At 43.3% G+C, this 27,874-nt stretch overlaps 1 protein-coding gene across 4 annotated transcripts in view; it reads right to left on the bottom strand.

Annotated features, from left to right (window-relative positions):
* Window positions 1-4,804: 4,804 nt before the first annotated feature.
* LOC127583083 (phosphatidylinositol 5-phosphate 4-kinase type-2 beta) overlaps window positions 4,805-27,874 on the bottom strand; it is a 113,199-nt gene continuing 90,129 nt past the window's right edge. For 2 of the 4 annotated variants that reach the window (XM_052038831.1, XM_052038829.1), the window contains 4 exons: window positions 25,155-25,268; window positions 22,139-22,394; window positions 14,015-14,118; window positions 4,805-6,681 (listed from right to left, as the gene is read on the bottom strand). In XM_052038831.1, the coding sequence (XP_051894791.1) occupies window positions 6,601-6,681; window positions 14,015-14,118; window positions 22,139-22,394; window positions 25,155-25,268 (555 nt within the window). In that variant the 3' untranslated portion in view covers window positions 4,805-6,600. Of the gene's footprint in view, window positions 6,682-14,014; window positions 14,140-22,138; window positions 22,395-25,154; window positions 25,269-27,874 lie in introns of all 4 variants that reach the window. The other 2 variants (XM_052038830.1, XM_052038828.1) reach the window with 1 other exon arrangement.

The following is a 27,874-nucleotide window of genomic DNA, read 5'->3' on the forward strand; positions in this document are numbered from 1 at the left end:
TGCCTGCGTTTGGCCCACATCCCTATAAACCCTTCCTATCCACGTACTGTCCAGTTATCTTTTAAACGTCGTTAATGTACCTGCTTCAACCACTTCCTCTGGCAGCTCGTTCCATATACTGACCACTCTCTGGATGAAAAAGTTTCCCCTCAAGTTCCTATTAAATCTCTCCCCTCTCACCTTAAACCTATGTCCTCTAGTTCTTGATACCCCAACCCTGGGGAAAAAGATTATGCGCAATCCCCCCCATCTACTGTATGCCCCTCACAATTTTATACACCTCTGTAAGATCACCCCTCAGTCTCCTATGCTCCAAAGAAAAAGTTCCAACCTGCTCAACCTCTCTCCATAACTCAGTCCCTTGAGTCCTGGCAACATCCTCATAAATCTCCTCTGCACTCTTTCCAGCTTAATGGCATCTTTCCTCTAGCAGGGCAACCAAACTGAACACAATATTCCAAATGTGGCCTCACCAACATCCTGTACAAGTGCAATGTAACATCCCAACTTTTATACTCAGTGCCCTGACTGATGAAGGCCAGAGTACCAAAACCCTTCTTCACCACCCTGTCTACCGGCGACACCACTTTCAGGGAATCAAGCACCTGCTCCATTACACTCTACCAATCACTGTGAAAGTCTTATCTTCATTTGTCTCCAAAAAATGCAACACCTCGCACTTATCGAAATTAAACTCCATTTGCTGTTTCTCGGCCCACTTACCCAGATGATCTAGTTTGCTATCTTCATTCAGAGTCTTGTCCAAAATCATTAAAAGTAGTAAACAGTTGTGATCATTTTGCAGAACATTTTAGCTGCATTGATTCTACAGTTGACAGCGGTCAGATTTTCAACTGATGTAAACAGCAGCAGGACCGATACAAGAAATATTCACAGGTTAATAGAACCCTGGCTGCAAAGGAGATCACTTGATGCAGTTTGTTAAGTAATCACAGCAATGTGTTGGCTGCATATTTATTTCCTGGATATCAACATGTTGTGAGCAGCTATCTTTTTGAGAAGCTGTCTTCAGTCACACCCAGGTTAACCTTCATGTCTCAATTACAAATTATATTCAGCAGCTCCTCCCCTGAGATTTTTGATCTTGTGGAACAGGTTCAGGCCTCTTGCGGTGAAAGTAAATGAAGGAGCTGGACCTGTTACTTGTTCCCAGGATGTGGTATCACTTTATTTAGCTATAGCAGGTGTTTAGGTAGTTGCAGGTATTTATGCAAGGCAGAACAACAGCAGGACATCATTATAAATTCTGCTGAGGTGGAGCTGCATCCTGCTGCTAATCTGTGCTTTCAGACGACTAAGCATCAAGCTCTAGAATGCCATCCTAAAGCCAATTCATCTATCCTCTTTAAGATGCTTGCTTTGACTAGGCATTTAGTAACATATCCTCACGTCTGCCTCTCTGGCCCAGTGTTATGGTAGTGTAGCGGTTAGCGTAACACTATTACAGCGCCAGTGACCCAGGTTCAATTCTGGCCACTGCTTGTAAGGAGTTTGTACATTCTCCCTGTGTCTGCGTGGGTTTCCTCCGGGTTCTCCGGTTTCCTCCCACATTCCAAAGACGTACGGGTTAGGAAGTTGTGGGCATGCTATGTTGGCGCTGGAAGCGTGGCGACACTTGTGGGCTGCCCCCAGAACACTCTACGCAAAAAGATGCATTTCACTGTGTGTTCTGATGTACAAAAGATATCTTGATGTCACTACGTGAAGTACCTTGGGACACGTTCTGGAATTAAGTATTAAATAAATGAAAACTGATCTTTCTAGACATCTCAAAATCTGTGTGGAAATTACTTTGAAAATACCATTATCTATTTAAATTGGGTTTATGGTCGGCATACCCCTTTTCTCCCCTCTCTGCTCCTGAAAGCATGGATTTGCTCTGGATCTAGTGTTGTTACCTTGCCATCGTTCTACCATCACAGTGTTGGGTTCCCCTCGTTCCAATTTAGGCTCCATCTCATCCTAACCAAAACCTGAATCTTTGGACAGCAGGTTATTTTCAAACCGTGGTGTGGTCTTGGAGTCAGTACTGCAGGAACAACAGGGTTAGGGACATCGAAAGATATAATTTCATACAGCGGCTTTCAAGACTCCAGGTCCTCGGCAGGCTCTGCAACAGTTCAGGAGTATAGTTGCTGCAAGAAATGTAATGAAGGAAAGGCAGCAGCCATAACCCAGCTGTGAACTGACATTGCTACTGTGCTAGTGATGTTGGTTGTAGGATAAATATGAGGCAGGACTGTCACTGAGGATTATCAAGGCTGCGAACACTATCACCAGTGAGTACTTAGTGTTAATGGAAAGGCAGGTCTTCGCCACTGATCTGGCCATTACCCAAAATTCCCATCCATGCAATTCCCTGCAACGATCAATGACCCCCCTTTCCAGATGTGGCAGTGCTGACTGGTTCAGTCAACCACCCCAGGCTCTACAGCTTTGCTTTACACCAAGAAATACACTTACCGGCTAAGGCACTGTCATCCTTCAATCGCCGTCACAGAGCATGCAGGGATTCCTTTACCCCTTTGCTGCACCACTAACGAACTGGGTGAATGGGATCAATTGATGACTTTGCAAGGAGACTCGTGGCATTTGCTGGTAGTTTTGGAGATTGGTTCCAACAACGAGGGTCATTCATTTGTCTTTCTTTCCCACTCATCCCTCCCATCTGAAATGGTTACATTTAAGTAGCACCTGAGGTTTACTCGCGATGAGCCACTTTTGAGATGTAACAATGATGTGATGTAGGGAACATGACAATCAGTTTATTCATCTACGAACAGTAATCACAACCTGATCATCCATCATTTTGTTTTGAAAAGATGATTTGATTGAGGGATAATTGGCCAGATCACTGGGAAAATGACCCTGCTGAGAGAGCAGGTGGAATTTAACATCAGGAACAAGAGGCTGGGATTCTCATTCTGCTGACTTAAGATAAAGGAAAAATACAATAAATGTCCAAAAAAAAAAGAGATTGGTGGAAGGGGAAATATTGGAGGGGGGGAGGGGGGGTCAGAGTAAATAATCAAGTGGATCTTTCTGGGGTAATGGGACTTACCCAAGAACTGAGTAAAATGCCACAGAATCTCACACTAAATGATTGTGGTGATTGGCTGAGTGATATTCAGAGAGTGAATCATCAACCAACTGGACCAGCAGGACTTTTTTTTTGAAAGAAAGCATTTTATTTTTTAAGCTTTGGTACAACTGCAGTGTGTTTACAACACTGCATCACCATGACTCCAAACACTGTAACACAAATTATTACAGTCACTCTTAGTTAAATGCATAACTGGAGTAGCCAAACATCTTGCACCTGGCATTCTGGGAATGGACTACTGTGCAAGCTTGATTGCACATTTTACACTAGACACCATAGGAAATCACAATGTGGGTTGGGAATAATTTAACCGGAATTATCAAGACTTCCCATCAGCTGAAATGAGTCCATTTCAGGTCTTCATCAAAGTATCTTTGATTTCCTTGCAGAGATTTTTTAATTGAAATAAGGACCGCTACTAGACACAGGAACTCAGTGAGACACCCAATTAGATGTGTTAGATCTATCAGAAAAGGTACATGAAATTTGAGGAGGCTCTGACGAAGGATCTGACTACAATCCTGGCAGGTTAAGACACTGTTGATCATGGGTAGATAGCATGCCCAAAGTGATACAGGGCTATACAAGGAAGGAAGTTCTAAGTCCTAATCCACGCCACGTTAGTTGATCTCAACATCAGGGAAGATACTAAAACTGGGGAGCATTAAAGGTTAAAGACAAGTGGCCACCCTTAGAGAGGACCCATGGATGGAAGCTGTGCTGACAGAATTCATGAACAAAGAGCCTTCAAATGATCACTGTCTTCTAAAGTCACTAAATGATCATCTACGTTCTTTGGAGTTCAGAAGAATGAGGGGCGATTTTATTGAAATATACAAGTTTCTTGGGGAGCTTGACAGGGTAGATGTCAAGATGTTTCCACGAGTGGGGGAGTTTTGTACGAGGCGACAGTGTGATAAGATCAGGGTGGTCATTTAAAACTGAGTTGCATAATAACCTCCTTGCAGAGGTGGTGAATCTCTGGAATTCTCCACCCCAGGGGATTGTGGAGGATTGGGGGGGGGGGGGGGTACTTAAAGAGGAGGTAGATACATTTCTGAAAGATCAGGGAATGGAGAGCCATGGGGAACTGAGAGGAGCAGCTGAGCCTGGGGAGGATTGGCCACATCGTAATGACTGGCAGGGCAGCATTGAGGGTCTGAGTGGCCTTTTACCCCTTGTGTATTTATCTGAGCTCATGAATGGCCTGTTAGATGTATATGGAAGAAGGGTTGGGATCTGAGTGCAGTATCTCCCGGTGAACATCTGCCCCAAAAAGAGCGAGAGATTTCTTTCCCAAAATAAAAAGCACAGTTAATGATATTGAGGGATCTTTCTCTTTAATTTTGCATCACTGATTTTCAGAAGTTAACAGCAACGTCTCCACATTGACCGTGGAACGTTGTACAAGCCCAGTCAGAAAACATCTTCCTCCAAATCATGTAAAACACAACTTCTTCAGAGAAATCGGTGGTGACATGGCCGGCCAGCAATGGGCTGAGCTCAGAAGCAACCGGGCTGCTGTACAACCAAAATCAATTTGCGTGTGAGTCAAGATTATACACTGAGGGGTTATGCTTTCATCTGAAGCACTGTATAACAGAAGTGGAACAAGAAAGCATTTGGTACACTGAAATTCAAAGCTTGGTTCAGATGTGCACTTATCTTGATGCAACTGAATTTAGGCAGTAGTTTTAATGTTCCTTTTATCATCCTTTACAATTATTTCGAGCTAGCTACAACTGCACTAGAATCTCTATTACAACATACACAGTGCAAGAATTGTACATTTTTTTTTCCAGCACACAGTTAGGGTGTCAGAAGGCGCATTACTACTTTTTTCCTGTAATATTCACTCATCCAACACCCTGTGTCTACTGTCTCCAATTATAAAATTGTCTGATCATTTAGTAAAATGGCCACCATCCTTTTAGTAAAGAAAGTTTTGTATTAAAAAGTCCATATAAAGTAATGGGTTAGTGACAGTTCAAACATTAAGATGGGCGCAAACATTAACGTGTAGATTCTTCATTGGCTTTAGACATATACATATCAATGGTCAATCAGTCACGACCAAATGCAGAACAAGCACACCTCCTCCATTAATATCTGTTATGCTACACGTAATTAACAGCATACGCAAAATTCTGTTAAAGGTTAAAGTGCCAATCAATTCCTTCTATGATTTCTGCAAACTACACGTAAGTGGTTCAAATTTGATGCCTGCTGTCAGTGTATTTTATTTGCACACATCCAGAATTTTTTTTCTTTGCTAAAACAGCTGCAGTATCTTTTGTAATATTTCTGATTCCTTAAGGATTCAATCACCAATCAATTAGGTAGTTTTTTTTACAAAATACTACCAAACAACATTATTATCATAGTTACCTCTTTGTAACGTCAGATTCAACAGCTAACTCTATACTTTGTCAAAAGAATCTCGAGTTTTTTTTTAAAGTTCCTTACAAAGGAGTTAGCTATTTAAAAAAATCACCCTTTAACTCATGTCTATTGACCTAGAAGACAGAATGACACATTGTCCACAAAAAAAAATAGCTTAAAGCACAATTACAGACGGTACTCTCTTGAAAAGCCAAGTAGTCCACATCAAAGTAAACACCAGCCCTCTTGCCAAGTAACAAAAAATAAGTAAACGTTTAGAATACATTTGGGATGTTGCAGATCCAGTCAATTTACCCGGATCACATCTGATCTCTGGGACAGCCACAGATTCCATAACTGGATATGATCGAGGGTAACCAGGATATGCAGCATCCTATTGTACATGTTACACTGCTTTTTAGTAAACATTCCCCTTCCCTTCCTCCCATGCCAGCCCTCCCCATCCCCAAACAAACAATGGTTTTATTTATATAGTTGCGTTGGTTTATTGATAGTTGCTAAAAAGTCTTATTTTCTTTCCTGCAATTAGACAACATGGCAACTTAAAAATGTTTGAGAAACAGCATGGCACAGGTTAACAGCGGCAGAACCAGGGATGGGATGAGCACAGCTACACAAAGTTACACACAAACTATACACCGTGCCTTTGTTCTGTCAGAACAATATCTGAACTGTTCTTCAAAAAAAAAGTGATTCTTGCCATGGTCAAAGTGCCCTGTTGTCCTTCACTGTGTGCGAGTGCCCACCATTCAGTTTTAAGAACATGCAGAACATCTCATCGTGGCTTATGGCGTGCCACTGAAGCTAATGCCAGTAAAGACACACTCAGAATGCATGACAGGGAAAACTTCAAGAGTAATGCAAAATTTGAGGCAAAGCATCTTTGCCATTAAGTGTGTGTGTGTTTTTTTTTTGTTTTTCTTTTGTTTCCAAAGGATGCAACTTTGAGATTAGTCTCTGCACATTAAATACTGCACGCACCACTACAGTGTCCTCGGCTTTCGTCCCCATGTTGCTGCATTTGCTACTCAGCAGTAGTCTTTCGTTGTGCGTGTTGTGTGTGCTGCATGGCACTATGTGATGATGTTGGACATAAATTCTAAGAAACGCTTCGAGTACTGTTCGGGGTTAACTGTTGAGATCTCGGCACCAGCCTGCAATGCACAAGCAAACAACGCATTATTATAATGGAGACCCGTGCTCAGAAACCATTAATCCTTCAAGAACAGAAGTAGAACATTAAAATGGTTACCTTCTTGTTCAATTAACGCTAACAAAGAAATTAATGAGACCGGATTATTTATTCACCCTGTTATAACACAAAAGCATTTCTCTCCCCAATAACGACCATCTCCTCCAGACCCATAAACAATGGTTTACTCCCTTGAGGTAACATAGCAGAGCTGTTGACAATTAGTGGATTAGGGTAAGGGGTTTAGAGCACATCTGGGGAAGAATATTTCCCCCGCCCCCCTGGAGAGTGGTGGAGGCAGATACTTCTTAACCATTGTGAGACTACCTACTTGAGCACTCTAATCGCCAAGGGTTGGGATATATAGATAGGTACTCTATGGTTGACATGGACATGGTGGGCCAAAGGGCCTGCTTCTGTCCTGTATGTCTTCATGATTGGAGACACAAGAGACGGCAGATGCTGGAATCTGGAGCAGCAAACAATCTGCTGGAAGAACACAGCGGGTTGAGCAGCATCTGTGGGAGGAAAGGAATTGTCGACGTATCGAGTCAAAACCTTCCGTCAGTCCTCCCACAGATGCTGCTTGACCCGCTGAGTATTTCCAGCAGATTGTTTGCTGCTCCCAATTCCAGACACCTGCTACTTTTCAAGGTGTACACTAGATTAGACTCCCCCTCACCATTCTCTTTATATTTTAACACAGTAAGTTAAAATGAATGCACACAATAGTAGGATGGTCTCGCTGGATTTGATCCCTGCCTTCTGGTTGCTCCCCCATACCAGTCCTGCGGCTGTGCATCTCCCACTTGAGAATCCCCCACATGTCCGCTCCGGGAGACAGAGTGGGCAATGGGGTACTATTTGGCCTTGGGGGCACAAGCCGAGACCCCGTCCATGGACCACACGATGGTCTTCTGACAGCTCCTGATGCCAAAGGCCTTTTCAAATATCCATGATCAGAGACACTTAGAAACAGTTTAAAACAATCATATTAAAAATGGTTAAATTTTAAACATTGACATTTTGATTAATATTAATGGTTTAATTCATTTGTTAAAAATGCAAAGACCACTCTTTTAAATTGAGATTTTTTAAATTGAGGTTGACAACCCCATTGAAATGAATGGGGGCACACTATGTATGGAGATCAGCTATGACTGGTGTAAAGCTGAGAGGCTGGCTACGATAATGCGTCAGGTCGTTCAGCTCAGCTCGTTACGGAACACCCCTGGACTCAATAAATGAGTCTGGTGGCAGAGCAAGAGGTCAGATGTTAAAAGAAAAACATTAATTATAAACTTTGCTGCCAATGTATTACAAACTCATATTGAAAGTAGTGTTAATAAGCAGTGAAAGCTTTGTACATATTAACATAAATGAAGACAATGCAAGTAGGACACACTTATTTTATTACTGCCCATATCTAATGGGGCTTCTTTTGTGCTGAAGCCACAGAGAGAAATCGGAGTGCACCTAGGTCCGAGGACAGTGACAGGTTCCTTTGTTGATAACCTGACTGTACTGGTTAAGATCAAGCATAGACATGCAGAAACCCATCAGTTTTTAACTATTTGAAAAGAAAAATCTAAGAATTTTCCACAGCTTATATCCCTGGACTAAGGCATTTTGCATTGTTACAATGTCCAAAAACTATTGTACTGAGGACCTGAATCATTTTTTTAAAATATAGAAAATGCTCAAAACTTACGGATCTCTCAGCACCTGACAGAGAAAGAAAGGTGTTTTGAAGGCAGGGGAAGGGCCAGAGGAAAACTCCACAATGAACTGATACTAAGGTTTTCTCTGATGCAGAGGCACTTGAACCTGTTGTACACCTCCAGTAAAACAACAAGATGCTGGAGGAACTCAGCAGGCCAGGCAGCACCCGTGGAGAAAAGCAGGCGGTCAACGTTTCGGGTCAGGACCCTTCTTCAGGACTGAAGATAGGAAAAGGGGAAGCCCAGTATATAGGAGGGAAAAGCAGAGCAGTGATAGGTGGACAAAAGAGGGGAGGCGGGGTGGGCACAGGGAGGTGATAGGTAGATGCAGGTAAGAGATAGTGATAGGCAGGTGCGGGGGAGGAGGGGAGAGCAGATCCACCAGGGGATGGGTCAAAGGTAAGGAGGCAGGCGCCCCCTGGGGGGGAGGGGAGTAAAAAAAAGGCAAGGAGAAGAGAGAGAGAGAGGCTAGGAAAGGGAAGAAGAGGCAAGGTGGTGGTTGGGGGGGGGGGGGTGGTGGGGGGCTGGTTTGATTTACTTAAAGTGTGAGAAGTTGATGTTCATGTCGTTAGGCTGTAAGGTCCCAAGACAGAAAATGAGGGGTTGCTCCTCCAGTTTGCATTTGGACGTCTCCTGGGGTTGGCTACGTTGAACAGTCTCCATTCCAAGCCTACTCTGGCCCCACTCCTCTACTCTTTCTCCACTATATCAATGACTGCATTGGTGCCACCTCGCGCACCCGTGCGGAACTTGACAGTTTCATAAATATCGCCACTAATTTTCACCCAGCTCTCCAATTCACTTGGACATCTCTGATACATCTCTCTCCTTTCTCGATCTCTCCATCTCCATCTCAGGAGATTCTTTATCCACTGACACCTTCTATAAACCCACTAATGCCCACAGCTACCTTGATTACAGCTCCTCTCATCCTGTCTCTTGCGAGGACACTATCCCTTTCTTCAATTTCTCTGCTTCTGCCATATCTGCTCCCATGATGAGGCTTTCCACTTCAGGACATCCGAGATGTCCAACTTCTTTACTAACTGTGGCTTCCCTCCCCACTGTGGTTGAGAGAGCTCGTACCCGCATCTCTGCCATTTCCCGCACCTCTGCTCTCACCCCCACCCCTCCCAGACCCAATAGGGATAGGGTCCCCCTTATCCTCACATTTCATCCTACCAGCCTACGTATCCAACACATCATTCTCCGCCACTTCCGCCATCTCCAATGGGACCCCACCACCAAGCACATCTTCCCCTCCCCACCCCTTTCTGCTTTTCGCAGGGACTGCTCTCTCTGCGACTCCCTAGTTCACTCCTCCCTCCCCACCCATCCCACTCCCACCCTGGGGACTTTCCACTGCCCCCGCCATAGGTGTAACATCGGCCCCTACACCACCTCCATCACCTCCATCCAGGGACCCAAACAGTCCTTTCAGGTGAGACGGAGATTCACCTGCACCTCCCTTAATATCATCTACTGCATTTGGTGCTCCAAGTGTGGCCTTCTCTACATTGGTGAGATCAAACGCAGACTAGGTGACCGTTTCGTAGAACACCTGCGCTCTGTCCGTAACCACGATCTGCATCTCCCTGTTGCCAGTCACTTCCAACTCCCCCTCCCACTCCATCACTGATATATCAGTCCTCAGCCTCCTCCACAGTCCAAATGCAAACTGGAGGAACAGCACCTCATTTTCCGTCTTGGGACCTTACAGCTTAAGGGGATGAACACCGAATTCTCCCACTTTAAATAAACCAAAACACTCCCCCACCACCATGCCTCTTCTTTTCTTCCCTTTCCTAGCCTCTCTCTCTTTTTTCTCCTCGCCTCTTTGTTTCCTCCTCTCCCTCATGGGGCACCTGCTGCCATACCTTTGACCCATCCCCCTGGTGGATCTACTCTCCCCTCCTCCCCTGCACCTGCCTATCACTATCTCTTACCTGCATCTACCTATCACCACCTTGTGCCCACCCCGCCTCCCCTCTTTTGTCCACCTATCACTGCTCTGCTAATCCACTCTTTATATTGGGCTTCCCCTTTTCCTACCTTTTCCTATCTTCAGTCCTGAAGAAGGGTCCTGACCTGAAACGTTGACCGCCTGCTTTTCTCCACGGATGCTGCCTGGCCTGCTGAGTTCCTCCAGCATCTTGCTGTTTTATCATCTAGACTCCAGCATTCCTTTGTTCCTCTAGTGCATCTCCAGTATTTGAGTTCATTTCAGATATCTGGCGGTTGCAATTTTTTTTTTCTTGTCTGCTCTGTGCAAGAGTAAACAATCAGAAAGGACACTCCTCCAGTTTGGACCCACCGTCAGAATCAAACACAGAAGGGTAAAAATCACTGCAATACATCGAATTCCACAGGATCAGGCTGAGACACTGGATCAACAGAATACTAGCTCATTACTCCACTCACATAGGTCAATGACTTGCCCCTGAATGCCTCGACTAAGTTGCAACCAGGCTGAGTCAGAATCCACTGGGAACTCAAGTTGAAATGGTCATGCTCACTAGCTCCATAACTTACAGAGAGAGAGAACAGGAAGGAATAAAACAGAGCTGGACCACTGACAGGTAATAAAACAATGAGTGTGAGACAAAGAATGACGGAGACAGCAGAGAAACACAGTGAGGGAACAATGCTGATCAAAACCTTGCAGTTCCAGTGACCCAGGGTCGGTCCTGGAACTCGGAGGCTGTCACATTCTCCCTGTGACCACAAGGGTTTCTACTGGATGCTCTGGTTTCCTCCCACCGCCCAACAGTGCTGATTGGTAGGTTAGTTAGCTGCTGGAAATTGCCTCAGGGGAATCTGGGTGGAATTAAAGGGCATGCAGGAAAGAAAAGGTTTCAAAGAATGGGGGGAAAAGGGTTTGATCTGAGAGCCATCAAGGACTCAATGGGTCCAGCAGTCTTCTTCCACCAAGGGGACTTAGTTCTGAGCCTATTCTGCTATCCAGTTATCCCACAGTTGATATGACCCATCTCCACCTTACAAGCTTTAGCCCTGCGCCTTTGGGTAATAAAGGAATTAACAATCTCAATTTTAAGTTAATAAATGAGTCAACAGGAATTTTCGGAGTGATCCAAACTTCCGTCACGCTCTGTGTGCAAGTGTTTTGCAACTTCACTACTGAGTGTACCGGGCAGGCACGGTAGTGTCGCGGTTAGCGTAATGCTATTACAGCATCAGTGACCCGTTCAATTCCGGCCGCTGCCTGTAAGGAGTTTGTACGTCCTCCCTGTGTGTCTGTGTGGGTTTCCTCCGGGTGCTCCGGTTTCCTCCCATATTCCAAGGACGTACGGGTTAGGAAGTTGTGGGCGTGCTATGCTGGCGCTGGAAGCGTGGCGACACTTGCGGGCTGCCCCCAGAACACTCTACGCAAAAGATGCATTTCACTGTGTGTTTCGATGTACATGTGACTAATAAAGATATCTTATCAAATGGCCTGAGTCAAGTTTTTACACTGTTCCCAACCACCCAGTGAACATGGTTTCCTTTCATCCTTAGCGATTTCCCATAATATCCTGAAATCCCTGATCAATTCACCCCCTATTTGTTATGAATTATTTTAAGGAATACATCCTTAGTTTGTGCAATTCCTCCACGTAATTTAACATCATGCTGATAAATCTTTGCTGTGTTCCATCTTGCTTAAGATGTGGTGCTTAGAACTGCACATAGGAGTCCAGATGTGATCTAACCAGGGCTTTGTGTGGTCGCAGTGTAAATACAAACCTCTAATGGTCCAGACAAAAAGGCCAGAATTTCATAATTATTTTGATTATTTTTCTGGACCTGTTCCTGACAATTTCATGGCACTTAAAACATAGAACAGTACAGCACAGGAATAGGTCCTTTGGCCCGTGATGTCATGCCGAGCTAATTAAGATAATGACACCTAATCCCTTCTGCCTGCACGTGATCCATTAATCCTTTAAAACAGGCACGTACCCTCTAATCCAGGCAGCATCCTGGTAAACCTCTTCTGCACCCTCTCCAAAGCCTCCACATTCTTCCTATAGTGGGGCGACCAGAATTGAATGTAATACACCTGATGGATGTGAATGTGAGGGCTCATGAGAGCAGAGGTTGGACAAACGTGGGTTGTTTTCTCTGGAGAGGCGGAGGCTGAGGGGAGACCTGACAGAGGTTTAAAAGATTATAAGAGACAGGGATAGAGTAGACAGCTGGTATCTTTTTCCCCAGCCTCGAAACGTCTAATACTAAGGGGCATGCATTTAAGTTGAGAGGAGGTAAGTTCAAAGGAGATGAGCAGGGCAAGTTTTTGTTTGACACAGAGGGTGGTGGGTGCCTGGAATGTGCTGCCAGGGGTGGTGGTGGAGGCAGATACGACAGAGGCATTTAAGATGCTCTTAGATCAGTGCATGAATGTGCAGAGAATAGAGGGATATGGGCATTTGTGTAGACAGAGGGATTAGTTTAGTTAGGCATTTAATAACTAATCTTATTAATTCAGCACAACCGTGGGCTGAAGGGCCTGTTTCTGTGCTGTGCTGTTCTATGGAGTATTGCTACTTCAATCTATGGAAGGATTGACACATTGGAAAGGGTATTTGAGGGAAGGAATCCAAGAGCAGGGACATTGATGGTGTGAGAGAGAGAGCGAGAAAGATGGAGAGAGAGAGAGAGAGAGAGAGAGAGAGAGCGAGAGAGAAACGGAGAGGGAGAGAGAGAGAGTGAGAGAGAAAAAGTGAGAGAGAGAGAGAGAGAGAGAGAGAGAGAGAGAGAAAGCAAGAGCGAGAGAGAGGGAAAGAGAGAGAGAGACGGAGAGAGAGAGAGAGAAAGCAAGAGCGAGAGAGAGGGAAAGAGAGAGAGAGACGGAGAGAGAGAGAGTGAGAGTGAGAGAGAAAAAGTGAGAGAGAGAAAGCAAGAGCGAGAGAGAGGGAAAGAGAGAGAGAGAGACGGAGAGAGAGAGAGCGAGAGAGACGGAGAAAGAGGAGAGAGAGAGACAGAGAGAGAGAGAGAGAGAGAGAGAGAGAGAGAGAGAGAGAGAGAGAGAGAGCGAGGGAGACGGAGAAAGAGAGAGAGAGAGTGAGAGTGAGAGAGAAAAAGTGAGAGAGAGAGAGAGAGAGAGAAAGCAAGAGCGAGAGAGGGAAAGAGAGAACAAGAGAGAGAGAGAGAGAGAGAGAGAGAGAGAGAGAGAGAGAGAGAGAGAGAGAGAGAGAAAAAAGACCCAGACAGTGAAACAAAAGTGAGAGAAAAAAGCAATCAGTGAGGCAAACAATGAAAGCAAGCAAAGGAGTGATTGACATAAGGAGCAAAAGAATGATCCAGGCGTTAAGAGACTGAAATAAGGAGAAAATGCAAGAGAAAGCAATAGTGGTGGTGAACAGAACTGAATATGTGACAATATCTCAGTAATGCGCAAAAACTGGATTTGAACTCAGGTTCTATGGGAACAACTGCTGTCTGTTACAAGGATTAGTGCAGGTTGTTTCTTGTGTCTTTGTGCAAAGGCAGGGGCAGAGGAAATAGCGTTATCAATCATCCTTGGACTGCACACACCCAAAGTTTGAGTTTAATGGTCATAGCTGATCTACTTACCCCATGTTTCACTGTTTTGGCAGCATGGGCAGCTTTCTTCTTTGCATCATAGTGAGTTAAAATGTCAATTATTGCCATAAAGAAAACCTCCTTCCTTGGAGCATCTGGAAAATTAGCCAGTATTACTGACATTAGAGAACAAGACTATTACAACACAGTTATGATGTAATCACTAGAGAACACATGTTTCATTTTTGTTCGGCTGTGGCCACAGTAACTTCGCTAACTTACATTTGCATACTTCCTGCACATCCAACGATTCACTAAGACCCCGGTGAGTGTGAGTGGGAGATGGAACAGAACAGGCCAGGGTGCTGCATCGTACTTCAAGCGCACCATCTAATTAGCTAATCGCAATTTCCGTGACAACGGTCAATCACAACAGTGTTTCCGGTCATCACCATGGCAATAGTGACTACCTAATGAGTAAGTACATCGGTAAGGCATGAAATTGATGGAAATGTGAGGTCCAAGTCTGCGAGCTCCTGGCTTGTGAGAATTAATGTATAAAAAAAACATTCCTGATACTGTACTCTAACTTAATAACCACATATTACAATCCTATCCTTACTATGTAATGACAAAATAAACTGCAGGCAGTCTCCCAGCTGAATATTGAAAGATAAGGGATGGTAAATTTTCCCAGGTGCTACTATCTCAAAAAACTATTTGTACGATTACAACCAACAGACAAAAGAGTGCAGGGGATGTAGGGTGGGTTGGAAACAATTAAAACACTTGATTGTAGTTTAGTTGATTGATGTCAAAATGTTCCTGTTCTGATTAAATATTTTGTGGACAATCAGGCAGAGTTGGTAATGGGTTCCACTGAATTAAAGCGAAAGCCATTACAGGCTCTCCCTGGGTTACAAACACCCGCCTGACGGACACCTGTACGTGAGAATGAGCCGTCACAATCGGGAGCTGGGTGGAGCCGAGCAGATTCACTCGCTCACTCACTGAGTCAGTGAGGCCGGCTGGCGGCCGCTCTTCCTGTGCCTGCTCGCTCTCCCATCACTGCTGTTCCTGCCATCCTCTCCCACACAATGTTGTTCATTTCCGACTTCAAGTTACAAGTAGTTCTCAGGAATGGAACCCTGTTGTAACCTGGGGACTGCTTGTACTAGTCCACAATGCTGTTCCCTCTGTGTTGGATTCAGCATCTTTACAAAACTACAGTCCTGTACAACCTTAAAGTTCGAGAGTTGGATTAGAAATGAGAAATATTTGAATGTATGTAACACCTTAGGCCACACTGGTGAAACGTCTCCCAGAATTTCACGTACAATGAATTACATTTGTTGTTATGCAGGTCACTGTTGTGCACTTGGAATGTTCTATCAACAGCAATAAGATGCATTGAGAAACAAAATATATGCAGAAAATACCAAATAAAAGGAGGAATATAGCCTCTCCTCCTTGGAGTAGCAGTATGGGATACTTAACATCTGTCAAATGGAAGGTAGTGCTGACAATACAAAAGGTTTTTCAGTACTGCACGAGAGTATCAACTTAGGTCAAATACTGGGAAAGTTTGTGTCAAACCTCCTGGTCCTGAGAGGAGCAAATTCCCAACTAAGTCAAAGTTACATAATGCAAGGATGATCAAATAATGCTTGTACTTTTTAAATATATTTACTCATTAAACATAACAAAAATAAACGAGGTTTAACACCAAAGAGACATTTCCTCAGCATGTAGATATTTTTGAAGCATATACATCTTAAAAAAAAGAATGACTTGGATTTATACACTGCCTTTCACAACTCCAGGATGTCTTAAAGTGCTTTACAGCCAATTAAGTACTTTTGGAAAGTTGGTCCTTGCTGAGATGTGAGGATGTGATAATAATCAAATAATTTGTCTTTGTGAAAATCCAAAAACTTCTGAAGAAGGGTCTCGGACCTGAAACATTAACTGTTTCTCTCTCCACAGATGCTGCCTGACCTGCTGAGTTTTTCCAACATTTCCTATTTTTATTTCAGATTTCCAGCATCCGCAGTTTTAAAATATTTTTCATAATCTGTTTTCTTGATCCTGATTAAGTGATTATTATTGGAGAGGTATTCGGGAATAACTTCTCTTCTTCAAACTATATGGTTGAGAACTTTTATATTGACTCGATAGGGCAAGTGATCTTATCCAAAGATGGCACCTTGGACTGTGCAGCACACCTTCAATACAGCATCTGCAGTGCCATCCGAGAATTTGTGCTTAAGTCTCTGGAGTGGGGCTTGAACCTGCAAACTTCTCTCTAAAGGCAACTGTGCTACTCATTTGAGCTAAAGCCCAGGGAAAATATTTCTATACAAGTTTACAATTATATATTTCTACATAACTTCAAAATTAAATTGAACTGAAAATCAACATGTAATGATGATTAGAGATTAAACAAATATTTCAGTCTAAACCTGTTTTAGGGAGAAAATTCAGCAAATTAAAAACGTCACTCTCACCATACACAGGCTTAGTCATGAGTTCTCTGAACTCTCTTCTAACTTGCCTTATAATTTAAACCTCAGCCTTTCAAGTGAGAATACATCATCTGTCTTACAGATGTAAAAAATTACCCATTTTACTTAATTTTAACCAATCATGTTATTTTTCCAGTTGTTAACAATTTGCAATTTAGTTCATCTCCAACAGGCAAGGTACCTCTGTTTGTGACTACAGGACACACAACTCCACTTGTTATACCCTTAATCGTTTTCTGATCACTGTACAACACATGTACTCAGATTTTGCAGAGCAGGCATTTACCATTGGCATACTGTAGCCACGATGTGTAGTAACTACAAAAAGCACCGTAGTAACTTGTCAGTAGCCCCTCTCTAAAATCAGCAATCTCTAATTTTATATTTAGGAGGCTTAGGAGGTTCGGCTTGTCACTGAACTCTTTGACACATTTCTACAGATGTACTGTTGAAAGTATCCTGATTGGTTGCATCAGGGTCTGGTACGGCAATTCGAATGCACAGGAATGTAAGCAGCTACAGAGAGCCGTGGACTCAGCCCAATACATTATGGGCACATCCCTCGCACCATCAGTGGTATCTGCAGGAGGCACTGCCTCAAGAAGGCAACATCCATCATTAAAGATCCCCACCATCCGGGCCATGCCATCTTCTCGCAGCTACCATCGGGCAGGAGGTACAGAAGCCTGAAGCCCCACACCACCAGGTTCAAGAACAGCTACCTCCCTTCAACCATTTGGTTCTTGAACCAACCGGCACAACCCTAATCACTACAGTTTAGCAACACTATGACCACTTTGATCACTTTGTACTAAAATTGACATTTTTTTCATCCTAATTGTGTTCTTTCTTGTAAAAACTGTGTATAATTTGTTTATGTTTTTCTTGTGAATGCTGCTCATATGATGCTTTGTGCCTGTGATGCTGCTGCAAGTAAGTTTTTCATTGCACTTGTGCACACATGCACTTGTGCAGATGACAATCTCTAGTTTAACTTCATTCATGGGCTTCAGCTATTACTGGCAATGCCAGCATTTATTGTCCATCCCTACCTGCCTCTGAACTGACGATGTGGTTAAGATTCAAACCACATATCGATATATCTGGACGCTTATGCAGGGCAGTTCAGGTGGGGTTGGCAGGTTTCGATCCCTGAAGGACATGAATTTAAATGACAATCTGGTGGTTTCATGGTTACAATTATCGATGCATAATTTTTTCTTAGTTCCAGATCTATTGTTGCCAGAAAGGACAAGGGCAGCAAGTATTCAGGAAGGCAAACAATTAATGGCCATCTGTAATTTCCCAGGGGGCAGTCCAGTCAACACATGGCTGTGGGTTGATGGGCAAGTACAGGTCAGACTGGGCAGTTTTCCTTCTCTAAGGAGCACGGGTAAACAAGCTGGGACTTCAGTGTCATAGAGTTGTACAGCACAGAGGCAGGCCCTTCGGCCCAACTCATCCATGCTAACCGCAATGCCCACCTATGCTAATCTCATTTGCCCACAGTAGGCCAGCATCCCTCTACTCCTTTCCTATGCAAGTACCTGTCCAAATGCCTCTTAAACACTGTAACGGTATGTGCCACTACCACTTCTCCTGCAGATCCTTCCATATAACCACTAACTTGCCCCTCATATCTCCTTTAAATTTCTTCCCCCTCATCTTAAGTCTGTGCTCTCTGGTTGTAGACTCCCCACCCTATGAAAAAGACATTGACTGTCTACCTCATTTATGCCCCTCCTAATTTTATAAACCGCTTTAACAACAATCTAGTTGTTTCATAGTTATTAGCCAAGATGCTAGCTTTTTATTTCAGCTTTACTAGTCTGTGCTACCACACCCTACAACTGTATTTCAAGGGACGTTTCACAATCATCAAAATAGGCAGATGGGACACAACGGAAAGGGGCCAATCTTGTGGTTAGCAGTGGGTTCACCACTGACCACCGGACAAAGTTCCCACATGGGCGAGGAACCTGCTCAGTGGCATTGCCCCAGGCCAGGACAAGGCATTCTGTGACATAGAACCATCAACACAGGGGAGTGGGGTGAAGAGCGAAAGAAACTCTGCCCACGAAAAGGACAAAAATGTCTTAGACAGGAAAGCCACAGCCCTGGCTTACCCAGAACCATCAAAGCAGTTATTCGGAAGGATTCAAAATGTTAAAATTAAAAAAAATAAAAAGCCTAAATTACTTATAAATGCTTAAACATGATCTAACAGCTTTTAAATAGGTAATGCACCATAGTTCCACATGCAGGTCCTCCCCAGGTCACAGCAGAGTTCCGTTCCTGAGAAATGTTCGTAACCCAAACAGTTCACGAGTCAGAAATGCAGCCATGAACTGAGATCCCAGATTGCAGACAATGCCTGCAGCCCCGCAGCCACCGGAAACTCCATCCTGCTGGACTGTTACTGTTTTTACCTGTACTGCATCAATGCACTTTGTACTAACTCAATGTAACTGCACTGTGTAATGAATTGACCTGTACGATCAGTTTGTAAGACAAGCTTTTCACTGGACCTCGGTACAAGTGACAATAATAAACCAATACCAATACCAAACACTCATTTGTATGTACGGGCTGTATTTAAGTCGGGCTTTTGTAAGCTGGGTAGGACCTGTAGGTATCTCCCTTTGTTGAAATCAATGGCAAAGCATTTCTCACCTCTTGTCCAACCCAGACCAGGATATTTGGGGGGATTTCCCACTGTGGCCCCAACTTCACATCCCCACGCTGGATTCCATGTGGAGTCCAGACTTGGTGCATCTTCAGAAAAACAGTGGCAAACTGGTGACCTCAACTTTAGGACTTCACGTGGAAGTTCGGAGGTTGCTCGCAGTCACACAGAGAGATGTTGATGCTTCCAATTAAAGTTCAGGCCAGGTTAATTCTCCCTCAACACTGCACTGTGACAGCACTCGGCAGGAATATCTCAAATTCAGCTCGTGTGCAGTTGGGATGCACAAAATGGGATGCAAGAGGAGAAAAAGGTTGAACGATTAAAAACTTTTAAAATAGAAAACCTGAAGCTGGAATAAAAGGAAAGGTACTGACCTTGGCCTGCTTGAGTATGTGAAAGGTTAATGCTTCAGGTGGAAACCTTATTCTGAAGCAATTCAGCGAGTAGTCATAACTCAAACTGGAACCCAAGCTTCACACCTGATACATTAGATTCTTTTAGTTTCTTATGTGCTGATTAATCCACTGTACATTTGTATTCTGACAACGACATTAATTAAGGTTAGACATATTTTGCTTGAGACATTTTGGAATAATGGCAGCGGAAGTTTAAGGAACCTGTTGCCCGTGCGTCTCTGAAATGTCTCTTCTCTGCTGCCTCATAATTGCCCATCAAAGGCAGAGTCTGAAACAAGAGACATTTTAACAGCAGTTCAAAAGGTTCCAACACCGAACATCAAACAACTTTCCTTGCCGGTGCCTCTGACCTGACATGCCACAGTGGCTCCTGATGCTACAGGAGGAAAAGACCAAGACAAACAACATTTTCCATTGGATCTGACCATGCACTTTGCTTGCCAAATGTAACACTGATGCACAAGTCAATAAAAACAATGTACAGCTAGAAGCAATAACCTTCAATTAGCACTTTTACCACATACTGATAAACTGCAGCAGCACTAAAGTGCAAAATTCTGCATGATCAGAACTGGGACAAGGGGTCCCTTTCAGAAACACCTCACTCTAATCAGATCTCACCTGTATTAAATTAGCGCCTTATTCATGGAAACATAATCAAATAATATTTGGGAACAAGTCACAAAGGGAGATATTAGATTAGGCGACCTTCTTCAAATTGGAAGTGGAGCAAAAATCTGTGGATCTGAATACTTGGAACATAACAGGAAATCGCTGGAGGTACTCAGCAGGTCGGGCAGCATCCGTGGGGAGAGAAACAGAGAGTTATTTCAGGTCAAGGACCCTTTGCCAGAAGTGGAAAAGTGAGGAAACAACTGTCTTTTAAAGTTGTAGAGGCAGGGAGGGTGGAAAGAACAAAGAGAGTGTCTGTGATAGGATGCAAACCAAATCTGTCAAGGCAACGATTAATTTAGAAACAGAAGAGAAAAAAGAAACAAATCAAAATGTACAGACACATCTGTGGAGAGAGAGAAATAAAAGGGAGTGATTACCCAAAACTGCTTAATTAGGTATGGACCCGAGGGCAGTAATGCGCCCAGGTGGAAGATGAGGAGCTGTTTACTTAAGGCATCATTGAAGCAATGTGGGAGGCCAAACACAGAGAGATCATAGTGGGACAGAGAGGTCAACGTGCCAAGAGACTGAGAGTTCAGGGTCCCCCTTGTGGACTGGACAGAGGTGTTCAGTTCAGCATTTCTCCAATCGATTCGACCGATGTGGCAGAGATCAAATCAAATGCAATGCACTAAATTTTTAATTTTTTTAAAATTCACTTTGCAATTTGGATGCCAGTGGCAAGGCGTACAGTTGTGGCATAGCTGTTAAACAGCCAGACCAGTAATCCACAGATCTGGATTAATAATGTGGAGGCTCGAGTTCAAATCCCATGAATTCAGCTGTGGAATTTAAATTCCATTAATAAGCTGTGATTTGGAAAGTCTGAGTGAAGACAACCAGGGGAAAAAAAAACTACCTGATTGTTCTTAAAATCCATCAAGTTCACTCATGTCCTTCAGGGGAGGACCCCTGCCATCATTGCCCAGTCTGACCCGCAGTCAACCATCCCATGTGGTTGCCTTCTAAATTCTCTCTGAAGTGGTTAGCACCCCACTCAGTTGTACCATTACACTTTATTTAAACCAACTGGAAGAAGTGCAAGTAAACTGCTGCTGCATCTGTAAGGAAGAGTCTTAAAAAAGAAGAAAGAGACAGAGAGGTTTAGGGAGGGTATTCTAGAGTTTAGGGTGTACCACGGTAAGAAACTGAGCTCCACTAAAGACTCACATTTGTGGAGCCAAAGTGATATTAATTACTTCAAATTCAACATGGAACAGAACGGGCCTCCTTTTTCCTTGTGAATTTTCGCTGATTCTAAGATAAACCAGCAAAGAAATTGGTGTCAGAGAAAGCAATTCAAGTGCTTCTACACTGCAGGGAATGAATGTTAATAACACCACTGCTCACGCACCACCCTCCACAGCCCAGTGGCATCCTTACTTCTGAAGCTGAAGACTTTGGGTTCAGGCTCCATTCCAGAAACTTGAGCTAAAAAATTCGAGACACAGCACTGCAGTACTGAGGGAGCATGGCACTGTTAAATGAAGTCTCACCTGATCCCTGAGGTGATGTAAAAAATTCCATGGGACTAGTTCAAAGCAGGGGAGCTATCCCTGGTATGCTAGTCTATGTTTCTCTCTCAAGTAACATCATGAAATTTGATTATCCGGTCTATCACATTGCCGTTTGTGGGAGGAAACTGGATGGTGCATTTCCTATAAACAAAAGAGACCACACTTCAAAAGTACTTAGTTGACAGTAGAGAAGTAGGAACAACCCATGGATGTCTGCCTGGGCTTTCTGAACCACTGCCTCCTTCTGGTGATAGTGCCCCGAACAATAGTCTTACATAGGAATAGATGGAAATACCTTGCAACAAAATACTGAAAATCAAAATATCTTTAAAAAAGGAAACTTGTATACTTACTGTCATGGCTCTTTATAGCATACACGTCCACGGTTGGGTCAAATTCTCCTGGTCCAAAGATCCGTGGGAAGTTCAACATGTTTCCAGGACTGTCTGGTGGAGTTCCATAGGAGCCAACAGGATGGCTCATTCCATCGTTTTCACAATCTTCTTCTTCACCTTTCTCCTCTACTTCTACCTCCTCTTGCTCCGCACGATCTATATCGTGGATACCAACTAACAGGCTGTAATCCATGATCTTCAGCTGTGCTAAAAACTGTTAAAAAAATAAATTAGGGAAAGCGGAGGTTTAACTAACCACCATCATCAGGACAGCAATATGTTCCAGGTGGAGTGTTTCAGTCATCCCTGGGAGTTTACCAAATAACATAAATCTCAACATCACACCTGGAATGTATATTCTGAAGAGCTCCCAACATTAACACCTTATTCTACATTAAAAAGCGAATCAGTCTTTAGTGCACCAAACTGTGTAAAACTGGTTCCACACACCTGGCTACATCTGGAAAGTAAACTCCTTGGGTGCTCAATAGGTGTATGTTTGGAAGACTTAAAATGCTGCTGACCATTGATGAATCATGGCAAATCTTCTAATCAGACGGTTAGACCCTTGTGTAAGGAGGTACCATTAATGGAATGAAACAGAAGCAACTATTGGTTCATGAATAGCCCCAGATCCAAGATGCATTCAAGTTAATTACAGAGCTGAGTAACACCATGATGAACTTCAACCATATAAATCAAAGAGCCATTAGTTTCTCAGAGAGGATGATTCCTCCCAAAATATGAGATAATATGACTGCCAAATTAGAGCTTCTAGTCAGTAACATGGTAACAGGAAATCTTCAGTCCTGCAAGTCCATTCTCCCACTCAATCAGATCCCAGCTGTTCAATATAAACCAGACACCCTCCTTTGTTCCATATCACATCATAAAAAAGAATCAAAAAACAAGCTGCTGGAGGAACTCAGTGGGTCAGGCAGCATCTGTGGAAGCAAAGGGATAGTTGATGTTTCGAGTCAAGACCCTGCGTCATAGGAAATGGGCCCTTCAGCCCAACTGGTCAATGCCGACCAAGATGTCCATCTAAGCTAGTCCCATTTGCCCGAGTTTGGCCCATATCCCTCTAAACTGTTCCTATCCATGTACCTGTCCAAGTACCTTTTAAATGCTGTTAAATCCTGCCTCAACCACTTCCTCTGACAGCTCATTCTATATACTGACCACCCTCTGGGTGAAAAAGCTGCCCCTCAGGTTCCTATTAAATCTCTCCCCTCTCACCCTGAACTTATCTCCTCTAGATTGGCTGACTGGCAGAAGGCAAAGAGTGGGATAAAGAGGGCCTTTTCTGGTTGGCTGCCAGTGACTAGTGGTGTTCCGCAGGGGTCGGTGTTGGGTCTGCTACTTTTCACGTTATATGTTAATGATCTGGATGATGGAACTGATGGCTTTGTGGCCAAGTTTGAGGATGATACAAAGATAGGTGGAGGGGCAGGTAGTGTTGAGGAAGCAGGGAGCCTGCAGAAGGACTCGGACAAGTTGAGAGAATGGGCAAAGAAGTGGCAGATGGAATACAGCATTGGGAAATGTACTGTGGCGCACTTTGGTAGAAGGAATAAAGGCATAGACTATCGGGGAGCGAATTCAGAAATCGGAGATGCAAAGGGACTTGGGAGTCCTAGTGTAGGATTCCCTAAAGGTTAACTTGCAGGTTGAGTCGGTAGGGAGGAAGGCAGATGCAATGTTAGCATTTATTTCGAGTGGAGTAGAATATAAAAGCAAGGATGTAACGCTGAGGCTTTATAAGGCATTGGTCAGACCACATTTGGAGTATTGAGAACAATTTTGGGCCCCATATCTAAGGAAGGATGTGCTGGTGTTGGAGAGGGTCCAGAGGAGGTTTACGAGAATGATCCTGGGAACGAAAGTGTTAACGTATGAGGAGCGTTTGATGGCTCTGGGCCTGTACTCACTGGAGTTCAGAAGGATGAGGGGGACATCTCATTGAAACCTACTGAATATTGAAAGGCCTGGACAGAGTGGATGTGGAGAGGATGTTTCCAGTGGTGGGAGAGCCTGGGACCAGAGGGCACAGCCTCAGAATAGAATGACATCCCGTTAGAACTGAGATGAGGAGGAATTTCTTTAGCCAGAGGGTGGTGAATCTGTGGAATTCATTGCCACATGTGGCTGTGGAGGCCAAGTCATTGGGCATATTTAAAGTGGAAGTTGACAGGTTCTAGATTAGTGAGGGCATCAAAGGTTATGGGGAGAAGGCAGGAGAATGGGGTTGAGAGGGAAAAATAAATCAGCCATGATCAAATGGCGGAGCAGACTCGATGGGCCGAATGGCCTAATTCTGCTCCTATGTCTTATTGTCTAGTTCTTGATTCCCCAACCCTGGGTAAAAGACTGTATGCATTCACCCTAACAGGACACATGTTGCAAGCTGATTGAGAACCCATCAACTATCAATCAATTATCATCCAGGTTCAGCTATGATGATTCCATTTCACACATCCTTCAGTCCCTGTTGTACATATTAGTAACATGCAGAAGATGGAGGTGGGAGAATTGGAATGGAGTCCCATTCAACAATATCCCAATATGAGTGATTTCTGAAAGGAGAACATTTTATATGTGGGGTGCATGGAGAGATCAGACGATTCAGCCTACAAGCTCAGCTTTACAACCTCATGATTAATTCACTCTGCTCCTCTGTGGGTTAGCAGGAGATGTAAGACACAAGTTAACCTTTGAAGGATGGAAGAGGCATGATTAAATAGGAAGAGCTGGGAAATTATTGAAAGGTGCAAGGGTTAAATTCTCGAGATCCAAACACAAAAGCATCAAGCAGGAGTTAAGTACTCTACACAGACCTCTGGCCAGCAAACAGATGCCGTCAAGTTTCGGGTCACCATCTGACCAAGCATGCTTCCTATTCAAAGCCATTCTCATGCAGCCTACTTCAGCTGTATCCTTTTTGATGAAGTAAACTGTAATAACAATTGCTGACCTCAACATCACGCTTGAGTTTGTCCAGAAACATCTTTTTATTTTCATCTCCAATTTGAATTCTCTGGCCTTCATTTAGAAAGTCGTTGTCTTTCAGCGTTGGCAACTCCTTGGCCTGAAACAAAGGATATCGAATGCACATAATGCAAGTTATACGATGGATTGATCCAAATGTGCAATCTATTAAAAATAAAACTTGCTTGTAACACACGGAGAACAAGGCAAGTCTCCCTTTAATCCCAGTCCCTATGAGACAAAACACATCTTCTGTACTGATTATTTTCCTTTCCTTATGTGTTCCTCACATATTGGTATTGGTTTATTATTGTCACTTGTACCGAGGTACAGTGAAAAACTTGTCTTGCATACCGATTGTACAGGTCAATTCATTACACAGTGCAGTTACATTGAGTTGGTACAGAGTGCATTGAGGTAGTACAGGTAAAAACAATAACAGTAGAGTAAAGTTTCACAGCTACAGAGGAAGTGCAGTGCAATAAGGTGCAAGGTCACAATAAGGTAGGTCGTGAGGTCGTAGTCCATCTCATCGTATAAGGGAACTGTTCAATAGTCTTATCACAGTGGGGTAGGAGCTGTCCTTAAGTCTGGTGGTACGTGCCCTATACCATGTACCATGCTGATATGGCATCAAGAGTCAGCCACCAGCTCCCAAGTTCAGACAATCCCCAAAGCGACTGGTTTGTCTGTGCGATTAAAAGGTGTTGGCTTTAGCAAAATATCTTAAGAGTATTATTACAGATTTACAGCTATGAATAAATGACAATCAACTAAAAAATCCCAGAAAGCTGAGGAAACAGAATTTTTTTTTTGTGTGAGCAACTTCTTCACTATGTTGCAAATGTGAGTCGTAAAGACACCACTCAAATGTCTGAGTAAAGAATTTCTCTCAGAGTTTAGAAGAATTTTGTATTTACAAATGGAAACTTAAATCATGTACACTTATTTCATCCTTTCACAGATTTAAGTTTATGGGAAATAAAACACAAGATGCATCATAACTTTTCCGGCATTTTTAGTCCTGGAGTCTGGTGGCCTTGGCTATCATTAGTTTGTTTCAACAGAAATATCACTGTGCTGTGTTCCTTTGCATTTTTTTTTAAATAGGTCTCAAAACAAAAGCTCTATATTACATCATTTTCCCCACTCAACAGGAAGCTTATTCAACCATTTACAACTGAGATCTTGTCTGCACTTGGAGCAGAGGGAACAATGTTTCATTGACTGTATCCTTGTCTAACAGCTCATATGTTCTTTCCTCAAAGCTGCTGACTTATGATTGTCTATAGCGTCAAGGGAACCGACAGCCCTGTATTACCCTGGTTAAACGATGACTTTGCATCTGTAACCCGTTACAGCAAGGTGTCAGTACCATATGCATCCATTACAGTAGGGTTGTCCACTAAATTGTTCCTAGCCAGTGGTGTGTGAGTGGTGTTACACCATCTTCAGAACATGAGTTCAAAATAGCCTACACTACAGCAAAACTTGACTCAACATCTATCACCAAAGAGGTGCAGCATTCATGATGATCAAGGATTCATACATTCTGTTTTATCTCTTGCTACTTTACTAACCAATGCACAAAACATTAAACTTTAAGTCTACATCATGCAAAATATCAGGATTGATATCACAGTGTTAATGAACATGGTCAATGGGCATAGTCCATTAATCATTTACTAACTAGAAACGTAACTTGTAACATTTTGATCATTAACCCATTTAGCATTTGCCCCTTAAATTAGAAACTCCGAGATTCATTTCAGTTGCGACACCAGTTGGCACGCCAGATCATCAGGAAGGATGCTACAATACTGATTCTGGGTGAGGTGAAATTTAAAGCTCATCCAGGTTTCCTTCTGGGTTACTTCAAGTTACACTCAGTTGCCATATATTAACAATCAAAACCTGAGAGAAGTCAAAAGCCATAAACAATCTCACAACGCTAATCTGAAGAAAGGCCAAGGAGTTATCCATGGTGTTCTCACCACGATTTCTCAATGTCACTTTACCAGATTATCTGTTCATTATCATGCTGCTGTTCGTGGGAGCTTGCTATGTGAAAACTGGCTTTCATGGATTTTACATTACAGCAATGACTACACTATAGAATTATTTTATTGCAAAGTGCTTTGGGATCCCCTAAAATGGCATAAAAGTCACCTACAGATGCAAATATCTTTTTTCTTATCTTAATTATATTGAATTTACTGCATGGACATATTGACATTCACCCCAATTAGTCAATACTGATGTTTAAGCCCAACAGTAGAATCTTCCAACCCCTCCACATCTCATCACCATGTCCTCCTATTCCTTGCTACTTACACAACTTACATACTTAGGTATCTAATACACTTATGTACTTTGCCTCAACATCACATGTTCCACATCAAGTTCCAAATCCTAATTCCAGCTCAAAGCTAGGAAAAAGAGCATGAAGTTTCAATCGCCTGTTAATACGTTCTAAACCACTGAGCGACTCCCTCTCTAATACCTACTACACTGCATAACACATGCTGTATATTACACAATCACCATTAGTGTGTTTACTTATGTTCTGGGGCAGCACTATTACTGCAATGAGCTTGCAGTGTGGAGCAGATGATTGATGTATCGAGCACGTACGACCAATACCAGCTGAAATCAGACTGACAGCCCATTCATCTCATGACTGTTTGTGAGACGGAGCGGCTACAC

The sequence above is a fragment of the Pristis pectinata genome, chromosome 25 (genome assembly GCF_009764475.1).
Source record: "Pristis pectinata isolate sPriPec2 chromosome 25, sPriPec2.1.pri, whole genome shotgun sequence".
NCBI classification, from domain to species: domain Eukaryota; kingdom Metazoa; phylum Chordata; class Chondrichthyes; order Rhinopristiformes; family Pristidae; genus Pristis; species Pristis pectinata.